Below are 12698 nucleotides of genomic sequence, written 5' to 3' on the forward strand. Positions count from 1 at the left end.
AGCGCGGGCGGCGGCGGGGCGCCGCGGGGGGACCCGCCGCTGCGCCGGGCGCGGGCGCCGCCGCCCCTGCGCGCTGCGCCGGGCAGGAGCTCAGTGAGCGCGGTGGCCGCGGCGGGAGGAGGCGCAGGCGGGCTCGGCTCCGCTGTCGCCGGAGGGGCTGCGCGCCGCTCCGCGCCGGCGGTGCGGCTGTGCGGAGCCCCGCGCTGGGTAGGCTGCGGGCGGCACCGCTACAGGTGACTCGCGGGCCGGAGGTCGCGTTCCGCCCCGCTGCCGCTCGGCCGCCTCTGCGCGTTCGCACCCCTTCGCCGCGGCCGCCTGCGCGAAGCGCATCCTCCGCCGCCTCGCCGTGCCGGCGCGACCGACAGCACCGGGGGACATGGCTTTGCTCCGGCTCCTTCTCCTCCTGCTCCTCGCCCAGCGAGGGCTGGGGGCTGCCGCCAACCAAGGGCAGGCGGTGCGCGGCCGGGAGCGGGCGCTCGGAGGGAAGCAGCCTATTTACAACCACATCAAGAGCCGGGAGCCTCTGCCGGCCCCGCGGAGCCGCTCTACAGAGAGCACCATCTTGGCGCAGCGGCTCGCCGAGGAGGTGCCCCAGGACGTGGCCTCGTTCCTCTACACGGGCGACTCCCGGGAGTTGCGGCGAGCCAACTGCTCCGGGCGGTACGAGCTGGCCAGCCTCGCCGGCAAGTCGCGCTTCACCTCGCACCCCTCCCTGCACGGCGCCCTGGGCACCCTCACCCACGCCACCAACTTACTCAACATGATCCTCCAGAGCAATAAGTCGCGGGAGCAGAACTTGCAGGAGGACCTGGAATGGTACCGCGCCTTGATCAGGAGCCTGCTGGAGGAGGACCCCAACATCTCCAGGGCCGCTATCACCTTCAGCACGGAGCCTTTCTCCTCCACTCCCCAGGTTTTCCTCCAGGCCAGCAGGCACGAGAACCTGGTCCTCCTGCAGGACTTGTCCTCCACGGCTCACCGCCTGGCCAACGCCTCTGTGGAAACAGACTGGTTCCACGGCTTAAAGCACAAGTGGAGGCCACATCTGCACAGGAAGGTCTTAAACACGGGCCCAAAAACTTTGGAAAACAGTTGGAAGAGGCGGGAGAGCTTCACTGCTGATAAGAACCACATCAGGTGGTCCTCCCCATACCTGGAGTGTGAGAATGGGAATTACAAACCCGGCTGGCTGGTGACCCTCTCGGCGGCTTTCTATGGGCTGCGGCCAAACCTCCTGCCCGAATTCAGGTAAGAGGAGTGTTCTGCTTGCTTTCTGTCGAGAAGGGGAGGGGGGAAGCAGGATGGGGGTTTGGTTCTGTTCCCTCCTAGGGAAGGACATTCTGGTCTCTGGATGACCTGATCAACCCTTGCTCGGTCACACCGCAGAGCGACCTCAGGCCTTCCTGTGGAGCTGTGCCCCGGTGCCTTCGGGAGCTGTCTCTCCGTAAAAGAGTCGCTGTCGTCTCCGTCCGTAACACAGCGTTTGCCTTACCTGCTCCCACTGGAGCAGGCGTGCGTGAGGATGGCGTTCCTGGTGTGCCTGCGGCGGGGAGAGGAGAGCAGCAGTTCCCAGTTGAAGTTTATCTGTGTCTGCAAGAGGAAAATGCTCACTGAGGCGTTATTTCTTACCGTACTGCGAAACTGCAACTAGCTGGACCCCAGCTGGGAAATAACATTGTTGTGCCGATAAACTGATGTCTCTGGTCTCCAGAGCACATCCACTGTGGGGTGCTCGAGCCTGGTCAGTACACTTGAAGATAAATAAGTGTTGGTGACTGCAGCTCTGTCCTAGTTCATCTGACTATATCCTGAACTGGCAGTAGGAAAGCTTTCCTTTTACACCATGAGCTTTATATTTGAAACCTAGCATATGTAAATGTTTGCTTATTTTTTTATTGCTTTATATACTTTTTGTTGCTTTGCAACTAACAGGAGGATAGAAAAAGGCTCTTTCTTGTGTCTTTGTATTTTGACACCAAATAGAGGTTTGCTCAAAGAATGGGAGCAACCTGTAGAGTGTGAGATGCCAGTTTTTCCCCCGGCAGTCCTGCGAGGGGATCTCAGGTAGCTCTGTCCAGTGGGGAGTTCCCCACTGCCCACAGGCAGCTGGCATTTCTCAGGATGAGAGAGGAACATGGGATTTCTTTTGGGCTATGAATTAGTAGTAGGTAAAGATTGATAAGAATGTAGCAGACACCTAAGAGATTTTGCCACACCTAGGTGGCAAGGCAACAGTGTCTGCGAATGCTGTTTGTCTTAGCTTAGTCTGAAACCCACTGAGATCAAAGAGATGTGAATGTAGTCATAGATCTTAAAAAACCATGAAATTTGTTGAATGGATAATGGCTGCTTATTTCTCTATTGAATTACTTTTTGCCCTGAAATTTTCACACTTATGGGCATGGTAGGGTTAAGGTAAAATGAGCTCATCTGCAGGCTGTTTGTTGCTGAATTCCTCTTGAGACCAAACCCCAGGAACAGGTCTACTGTAGAGCTCTTCAGGACCCCAGGGAGTCCAGAGAAGCCAGGAAGCTTGTCAGAGATCATTGAAATGCAATGTTCAACATTTGATGAACTTTGAGATGTGGATGAAAGTCAGTGCAGGCTGATATTCTCTTGTTGGGGATAGAGTTTTGCAGAACCACTAGGTTGGAGGTGTGATGAGAGCCACAAACCAGCTGAGAATATAAATTTTGAAATAGAACTTAAAGGAACTTCAATCTTGACATAATTGAAGAGGAAATAAACTCATGTTTTAAGCAAAAAAGTCTAAAGCTCCAGTCCCAGCTCTGTGCCAAGATTCTGTGATGCCAGGAAGCATCTCAGTGGTGTAGGCTTCTGCTGTGGTAGCTTTGGTGTGCAGAACACACCAGGTGTGTTTTGGCATAACCCTGGCCAAGCACCAGCAGATGTCCTCGTGGATGCAGTTCAGAGCACTGCCTTCCCTGCCTCATCTTCCCGGCCTCTGTTTGCCATGTGGGGTCACTTCCGTGGAAGAAATAGAATAACCTGTTATAACTGATACTTCAAAGGACATTCGAAGCTTGGAGAACCACTTCTTATTTAGAAGATCTTGAGGTGGAGTATGCTGTGCAGGTTCAAAGTGTTGTGTTGCTGTTATACTGAACAGTTAGGTCTAAACTAGCAAAGATTTGTTGTATTGACAGATGAGTTTGTAAGCATTTCTAAAAAATGGGTTATGTTTTTTGCCAAACTATTAAAGCAGCAGGTGGAAGAACTAAAATTATAAATATATACACATTCTGGCAAGTCTAAAAGGATAGTTCCTGTGTTCCTGATTTGAGATATGCTAGGTGAGACATGGGCTTTAATGTAAGATTATTACTTGAGATATTGAGAAACTAACTTCTCAGTTACACAGAAAATAGACACAAAATATGTTTCTAAGTCTTGTAGTTTGTCACAATATTTACACAGTGCTTTCAATACTTAATAGGTACATAACCTCTGTGTGAATTTTCAAGAGAAAAAATGGTTTAAAGCATGAGCACGTAATAGAAAAATGTAAAATCTAGTGTGGTTACTGGAAAATTAGTGTGAATTACTATAAGATGCCTCTTGAAGTAAGCTTTACTTCCCCTCACCATCAGTCTTTGAGTGACATAATATTTTGACTTTAAATGCTTATTTAAGGCCCATATGAAAAAACAGTGTTCATTAACCTCCATCTTTTGGGACAGCTGTGTTGGTTCTCCCAAAAATGTATCTTTGAACCATCTGTTAGAAACATTTTAATAAATCAGTTACCATGCTCCTCTCATCTAGTAGTCTTGCATGATATCATTAATGGTTAGTGTATGCCTCTTTGATATTATTCTAACAGTTTGTGTACTTTATTTACTTTATGTTTAAGGCATGCTACAACAGGGTAAGAAACATAAGGCATGTTATATCCATGAAAAGGAGTTCTTTCACATTACAGAAGGAAAAGCCATTGCTCCTTCTTGATATCTGTTCTGTGGCAGTAACAGATGGATTTGTTCATGTGGCATAGCAATGGAGAGAGTTTAATGAAGGCAGTACTGATAACTACTGCTGGCTGTGTTCAGTGCATGCTGCTGCTGCAGTGCTGTTGTCGATGGCGTTCTGGAAGTGCAAAAAAAGCAGCAAGCTTTGTCCTTAACATTGTTCAGAGTTAGAGTGCTTTTGGCCTGAGGATGTGAGTGTTGCAGGCCAGGGGGCTCTTGCAAATAGCTCACCTGTCTTCAGTTTCACCTCTCCCCTTCCCAAGAGCTTACTGCCAAACTGCCCCAAGTGAAGGCCAAGGAAAGAGTGTGGTTGTCTTGCCATGGCTAACACTGTGGACGAATTCTGAGATAAAGTGGAGAAACCAAAGGCAACTTGATTGTGCTGATAGATGTACCAGAAGCTGTTCCATCCCAGTGAGGCCACATTAGCCTATTACAATGCTAAACCAGCAGTGCTGGCTGTCTGCAGCTTCTTAGCAGTGCTTGCTGGTATTTTGTCTGCTTTTGCTGGTCTTTCCACCCAAAATGCATGGAGAGAGCATTACTATTACCTGCTCTCGTTCAGAAATCAGGATCCACAGAAACTCGAAGTAATCACTTGATGTTAACCATCCCTCCTGTCTAAACTGATGCCATATGCAGCCTAAATTCACCACTTAATGTGCCTGATCACTCTACTATTGTAGTGCTGCAGGGAGTAGAGCACAGTAGCATCTGTCACAGATCTTCTGTGCCCCTTCTCTGCTGCTGCCTATCACATGGTCAGGATGAACCATATTCAGATTTTATGGCTCATGATGACCCAACTGTCCTCATTGCAGCCCTATGAAGAAAGTGGAAAAGTGTGAGAAGTTGCATGTTGTAAATGTACTTCCTTTTCTAAAAGTATTTTCTTGGTGCCTGGAGAGGAAGTGAGAGGTCTTTGTTTCTTTAGCAGTACTGGAGACAAGTGGGAACTGTCACTTCATCTAGAAGAAAGATGATTAAATAGTCAGCTAAGGGGAACACACAAGTTAAAAACAGTCCTCCTGGGTCACTGAGTCAGTCTTCTGCTGTCACAGGCCCACTTAATGTCATCAGTTGACAAATCTCCATCTTTAAGTAGGTGGGTTTCCCTCTTGACTCCAGTTCACTGTCATGCTGAACCTAAGGGTTGGATAACTTCTCCTGATTTCTGATCGGAGTTTAGTCGCAGTCAGTTCTCATGCATTTATGCTGGTCCAGAACTGTCTTCCATCTGATTTAGCACTCCTAGCTGGTGTTTACTGCCCTGACTTATTTATAGGCAGTGGCCCCTGCTCCACCTTTGTTTACTAGACTACACAAACTGGCTTTCTTTAGTCTCTGTCACCAGCTCTCTGTTGCCATGGTCCCTCTTCTCGAGTCCTGTTCCAGTATTCCTGAGCATGGTTAGTCAGATTCATGTGCAGTGTCTCAGCCTTGTGCAATGACATCAATTATCCCCAAACTCTGATGAATGAGTTGCTGCTTTTGCAGTTCAGAATGTTCCCTTGTGTGCTGTTCTCATTTTCTTTAACGTTGGGCTGTAATATGTCTGCATTTTGGGAACCGGTCATTGGTCTCGTGTGATTTCTGATCGTGGAGGTCAGATTGTCTTCAGGATACAAAGCACTGGCTTTCTTTCCCCCTCCCACCATATTCCCGCAAGTTTTTTGCCGAATCCAGCACAGCATTTGCTGTCTTTTTTTTGATTGTTTTTAGGGAGAATCCAATAGAATAATGTCTGTTTTGGCAGAAAGGTACTTGATCAGCAAGCTGAATAAGTTTGGAGTAGCCTTCTTTTGTTTTTATTTGTTTGTTTTGGGTTTTGATTTTTAATTTTATTTTATTTTGAATGGAATCTTGTTCTGGATCATTTACAGGTAACTTAATTTTGAAGTTTGGCCAGATTGTGCTGCATCTTAATATTTCCTGTTTTCCAAAGGTTTTCTGCTTCTCTCAGTTATTGGAAAGATATCCCTTGATGCAAAGATAATCTTTACTGCACAGTTAAATTGAGCTGTTTCTTCCCTAAAGGCACTGCAATGTAGTGATTTGCACTGTACCATTAACAATTACTTGGACCACTCCACTGTTAGACTGTGTTGGGACTCTTAGTTGAGGAAACATTACTAAAGGCAGATTAAACAATGCAGGTAGAACTATTTATAACAAATAAGTAATTTCTTAGGGATTATATATGTTATATGATTTATTATTCTGCTAAATATTTCAGAGCTATCAAATTGCTTGGTAAAAAAAACCCCAAACAAATGTAGACATGCAAAAAGGAATTTTAAAAATGGATATTTTTTCCTTTAGACGTGGTTTAATTTCTTCCTTTAGCCCCCCCTTTTTTTTAGTTTCCCCAAATGTCTCTTGAGTCTGAATACTGAGCTAAGAGAAAATTAACTCTAATTGTTTAAGGAGACTTTTTAATTTTTTATGATTATTATGTGATGTTAGTTGTATAATACAGAAAATATTTTAAAATTGTGAAGTTGACATTTTTTCTAACATGTCCTAGCCCTTAACATGATTGGAGGTATGGGTGGATTTGGAACAGGTTTCAAAAATGAAAAAGAATAATTTATTTCCTAGAATTTCTAAAAGTCTTGGATTTGTATTTCTGAAAAGAAGTTAAAACAAAGAAGCCTCTTAGTATACTGTCTGTTTGTGGAAACCCTCAGGATATTTTAAGCATTCTCTAGGCAATCAATCATGTCCTTACCAGCATTTTTCATATGATGTCATGGATAGAAAACTGTATGCTCATGAAACAGAGGAAAGGAACAATAAATAGGGATTTCTCTTTTAGAACCATGATTCAGCTTTCTTCTGTATTGGAGAAACAGAAGCGGATCTTTGAAGAAAGAAGTTAAATATGGCTTCAATGAGAGGATTGAAACACATACTGCATTTGTGTCCACAATTATGTATTACATGCTAATTTGCAATAAAAGGAACTATTTTTTGTTTGGGTCAGACTTCTGTTTCCAACCCTTTTGCTCTCCACCCCCATCCCCCTTGGGCTAGACTTCCAGCACAGCAGTTATCAAAGATCTTTTGAAGGGGATGGGCATGTGGCAGTCCTTACTGAGATTCAGCTCCAGGACTGTCATCTATTCTATTTGTGAGTGTGGGCTGAGATAGAAATCTTCCTAAAGATAAGAAAAAATGTACTGCTGTGTTAGGTCAAATAAAAGGTTTTCCATAGCCCTTGCTCCAAAAGCAGTTTCTGGCAGGTACTGAAGGAAAAATGTCAAGTTGGTTATATCCAATTTACCAATGATAAGCAATAAAAATAAATTGTTTTTCAGACTTTATTTGAATGACTGGATAGTAAGTAAATATTAAACTAGTCTTCATGATTCTTATTCATGTTTTAACACATTTTTGTCTTCTGCAATGTAGTTTGGCATTGCATTCTATAATATATTTATATATTCCATAATTTTCTGGTTTTAAATTCACTTCATGAATCCAAATTCATTGGGAGATCCCAGATTCTTGAATGAATACTTTCCAAAGTGTTTTATTGCATTTTTTCTGTGTCAGCCAGGTTTAGTTGTGGGTTATATGAAGTGTTCTTATCACTTGCAAACTTTGTCACTGGCCACTCATTTGTGAAAGCCAGAAGAGATAGTTGTGAAGTCCAGTTTGTCAACTTCCCTGCATGTGGAAGCTGACTTTTGTTTCATTGATTCTTTCAAGAGTGATGAAAAGAACTCATTTTTGTCAAAAGCTGTGTTTACTCTGGGCTATTTTTGCAACTTGGTTGTGTATTGCATTAGAGATTCTACTTCAGCCTTCCATTTTCTGAGGTATTTGAAATGGTTTTAATTAGTAGAGCCTATCATTTTAACATGCTGTTTCTAAAAATATCTTGGTTTTGTCTTTCATTCTTGTGATTTGTATGTTCCTCCTTGCCCAGGCTTATGCTTTTCCATTTTTTTCTTTTTTTTTTTTTTTTTTTTTTTTTTTTTTTTTTTTTTTTTTTTTTTTTTGAGGTTATCTTCCACTTACTTTGGAGTTTTAAAATGACCTTGTTACCTTTAAATAAATCTTCAGGGTCACAGGATTTGGTATAGTTAGGCTGAGACCATCCCTCCTGTGTAGGATTCTTCTATTTCAAAAGCTCTTTGTGTTCCTAATGTATTTCCTTCTATCGTGCTCTGTTCCTTGGGACCCTTTCCACCTGCCTCTTTGACCCCATGGATGATAATGAAAACATAAAAAAAAAAAAAAAAGGATAACCTGAATTTGGGTCTAAGTGGTACTCTATCATCACTGATACCTGGCATTCCTATACAAGGTGATGCTTTTGACAGAGTTAAGATGCTGGCAGCAACTTGAGCATCCTCAAGCAAAACCAAAAACCAAACCCACACCATCCCTACCCCTCAGAGTATCTAGGAAACTCTCTGACTAAACTGCAGAGGAATCCCCAAGGAGGCAGCACTGCATGCCATAAATCTGAAGGCAGATTTAAATTTGAAATAATTCTTCAGACAATAGAGATTTCAGCTTTAAGTATTCTGCCCTTGTAGTACTGTTTCAAATGGCCTAGAGGGATTTTCTGTGCAGGTGAATCCTAATTTATGTGCCCACACTCCTCAGTTAAGTTTATTTTTAGTGAAAGAAGGTTCTCCTATGAAAATATATGCTGAAAAGCAGCAGTCATGCTAGGGCTGAGGAATTAGGGAAATGTCTGTCCTGTTAGTAAGGAATTGGTGGTAACAGTGATGAGGCCAAAATTGTGTGTCATGTCCCAGTAGCCTTTTGTGAATCTGACTGGTTATGCATGGTAACAACTTTAACAATGTGCAGAATCCTAAATCTTAACTTCCAAAGGCAAGCTGAACCTGCAGAAGCTGCTGTTTGTCAGTAAGACTTACTGCTGAAATTCATTTGTGAATTAGATACCAGGGTTATCTTTGGGTGTGCAGTTGATGGTACCTGGGAGGGAGCCTCAGATGTCAGGCAGTAGGCAGTATTTGAAGATAAATGTTCTTGTAAGTGGCAACATCCAAAATGAGAGTGGTCAGAAGAGGCATCTGTCCTGAAAACATTGGCTATGCTGAATACAGTCTGTTTGTCTAGAGGAGTGGGCATTTGCAGATTTCTGATGGCTGTAGAGAGGTTGTTTTCTCTTATCTCCTTGTTTTGTGGTGAAGAGGACTTGTGAAGGACAGCATGGGGGCTGAATGAATATGACAGCAAGAATCTGAGCAGGTGTTTAGGTGTGGGGGATGATGCCCACTTCAGTGTATGATAGCCATGCCTTTTGCCTTAATTATGAGTGCTCACAATGCTTATGGGTACAGAAGTAAGTGTACAAACTTAGAAGGCACACTGTGTGTTTAGCTGAGCTGTGATGACCTGTGTGCCAAAAAAGCTTTTGAAGATCTAGAGCACAAGGATACTGTTTATCACCATTTAAATGTTGGCAGACTATTATTTTATACAGTTCTGGCATAAGCTGACTAGGAGAAAAAGAACATGCTCCTCCGGTTTTTTTTATGATGTAACAGTAGAGGCAAAAAAATTATTCTGTAGATAGGTTTTACAACATGTTGTTACAATGAAATATTATAACTACTGAAACTATCAAGATAGCTAGTAGGTTGGGAAAATAAGCTTAAATCAATTTCTGGCACAGATTTCAAGGCAAGAAGCATGCCAACAAACAGTAGTACTGGAAATACAGACAGACATTAAAGCTTCTTAAATCAAACCTGACCTGACAGAAAATCCTTGATGACATCATTCTTCAATGATTTTCTTATGTATAATTCAACTAATTCTTTCTTAACTGCATGTTTAACATGGACATGCAATCCTTAGATATCTCTTTTGTGCTTGTAAGGACTGTAAAATCGTGGCAGGAAACAAATATCTATTGTTACAAGGAGATTAGCAAAATATACTTACCTGCCAGATGGTCCACAATTACCAGTAATACTGTTATTAACTTAGGGCTGTGCTTGGGTTCCGCCAGGCAGCACTGCCAGTGTGGATGGATGTGTTACTCTGACAAGCTGAGTCTACTCTTACACCCTTGATATTTGTCTTGATTGCTTCCACCAAGATAGCAACACTGCAATTATTCCCAATTAGTTCGATAAATATAACACAGGGAGTAGGTCCATATACATTCTAGGAGAATGTGTTCTTCCATATGTTCCATTTTCTGAATGCTGAATCAAAAATAACTGAAAGTGTGGGTGGCTAAACAGGCTGTGCCAGCTACTGTATTAATCACAGATGATTTTCAGAAATATATCATGTACATATTAGTGTACTCTGTGTAGCAGCAGTGGGGTGCAAGTCTGAGATGGAGTTTTAAAATGGCAAAGGGTCTCAAATGAACACAGTAGAAGTCTTGTACCATCATGACACTTTTTGTATACGCCACATACACGCTTAAAGAAACTTTGCTTTTGAAAGCACTGAATCCTCAGGTGGTTTCAGACCCTGCTACTACTTCAGAACTGTGGTGTTACTATGAAACACGTATTGCAGAGGTCTGGTGAAAAAAGAATAATGTGCACCATGGGGGGAAACAGTTGAATCCTATGGCAGCTTTTAACTGTTAGGAGAGATTGCTTTCCTATTCCTGCTTCTTCTTCCTGTGGATTTTCACCCCAGGAACTCGCAAAGCTCTGAGAAAAAGGAAAACTAGAACAACTTAAACATATCAAAAGTTCAGATTGTGCTACAAAAGAGCTGCAGTTGGGAGAAGAGTGTAGGTAAGAAAGTTTGCATTGAGTTCATGAAGGTTAGGTTTTGTGAAAGACAAACATTCTTGTGAGAGAAGTTTTAGTACAAGAGAAGTAAGAGGAACATGTATTTATTTGGAAATGAAAGAATTTCGTGGTGTTTCTGGAAGAAATATAATGAAAATCATTTCAAGCTTGCATGGCTTAACAGGGAGATCCTGACAGAATTTAATTATAAATTGAAAGTGCAGGTAGAAGTGGGGCCAGGTAACCTGGGAGGAATATGGGGACACTGACCATGACCATGGTCATGAGTATCTTGTATCAGCAGTAGTGTGGCCAGCAGGACCAGGGGAGTGATCATTCCCTGTACTCATCACTGCTGGGGTTGTACCTCAAATCCTGTGTTCAATTTTGGACCCCTCACTGCAGGAAAGACATTAAAGGGGCTGGAGCAAGTCCAGAGAAGGGCAATGGAGATGGTGAAGGGTCTGGAGCACAAGTCCTATGGGGAACAGCTGAGGGAGCTGGAGGTGTTTAGTCTGGACAAAAGGAGGCTCAAGGCAGACCTTACTGCTCTCTACAACTACGTGAAAGGAGGCTGGGCCAAGGTAGACGTTGGTCTCTTCTCCAAAGTGACAAGAGGAAATATCTTCAAGTTGTACCAGAGGAACTTTTCAGTGGATATTAGGAAAACTCGGTTCACTGAAAGGATTGTCAAGCCTTAGAACAGGCTGCCAAGGTTGAGTAACCATCCCTGGAAGTATTTAAAAGATGTGGCACTGAAGGACATGGTTTAACGGTGGCTTTGGCAGTGCTTGGTTAATGGTTGGGACTCAATGATCTTAAAGGTCTTTTCCAAGGTCTTTGCTGCTGAATGGAAAAGTGTACTTTGTTATGAAGGATGTTGCAAAGTCCAAAGTACTTGTGGATGTCTCCTGAGAACTGCAGGCTGATCAGTCTCACCTAAGTCCCTGAGAGGATAATGGAGCAAATCATTATGAAAACCTATTCTGGAACAAAGAAGAGGAGGAGTGTGATTTGGAGTAGTCAGCAGGGATTTCTGAAGGGGAAATAGTGTTTAACCAACTCAACAGCCTTCTAGATGAGTGGTGTCCAATTGGAAGTCAGTCACTTATGATACATTCCTGGTGGGCACCAGTTTGATGTGGATCACCAATGTGTGCTTGTGGCAAAGAAAGCCAACAGCCTCCTGGCCAGTGAGAGGAAGTTTTGCCAATGGGTTGAGGGAGGAGATCCTTCTTTACCCAGCCTAGTGGGGCTTCATCACGAGTGCTATGGCTGCTTCTGGGCTTCTCAGCACAGTAAACAAGTACTGAAACAAACCTAGTGAAGAGCCACAGAGATAGCTAAAGGTTGGAGCATCTGACACACAAGGAGGACTGAGTGAGCTGGTACTGTTCAGCCTGGAGAAGAAAGGGTTCCGGGGGCATTTTATGGGTAAGTACCCAGTGAAAAAGTGTAAAGGAGAGAGAGACCAACCTTTCTCAGCCTTATTCAGTGAAAGGATGGAAAATCCAAGAGGCACAAACTGAAATACAAAAAATTTCATTTAAGCTTCAGAGGTCTCTTTTTTTTTTTTTTTTTTTTTTTTTTTTTTGGACACTGTAAGTTTAGTCAATCATCAAGTTTCCCAGAGATGGTGAAGTCTCTGTTATTGAAGTTATTAAAACCCCCAGCTTAAATGAGCCTGCTTTGAGCTGATTGGATTGATCACAAGAGGCTTCTTCCAGTAGTTGCTGTATGAATCTGATTTTCACATCTATTTTTAACAAAGTAATTGTATTAAAGAGCTTTCAAATGATGTTAGTTCTTTAATCAATTCTGATGTGAAAAGTCCAGAAGTATATTCCTTTCTATCCAGTATGTGGCTCGGAGTGTTAGGATGTTCTCCTGCTTTCTGATGCTTGTCCCATTAGAACATGCCATGAATTCTTCAAATTGCAGCACTTCTGGTACCTGGCCA

The 12698-nt window shown here is 43.1% G+C and overlaps 1 protein-coding gene across 2 annotated transcripts in view; it reads left to right on the plus strand.

The window, feature by feature from the left end:
• Positions 1-369: 369 nt before the first annotated feature.
• Positions 370-12698, plus strand: part of GPR158 (G protein-coupled receptor 158) — a 192391-nt gene continuing 180062 nt past the window's right edge. For both annotated transcript variants that reach the window (XM_063413999.1, XM_063414006.1), the window contains exon 1: positions 370-1248. In XM_063413999.1, coding sequence (XP_063270069.1) covers positions 377-1248 — 872 coding nt within the window. In that variant the 5' untranslated portion in view covers positions 370-376. The remainder of the gene's footprint in view (positions 1249-12698) is intronic.

Source organism: Prinia subflava, chromosome 1, assembly GCF_021018805.1.
Source record: "Prinia subflava isolate CZ2003 ecotype Zambia chromosome 1, Cam_Psub_1.2, whole genome shotgun sequence".
Classification (NCBI taxonomy): domain Eukaryota; kingdom Metazoa; phylum Chordata; class Aves; order Passeriformes; family Cisticolidae; genus Prinia; species Prinia subflava.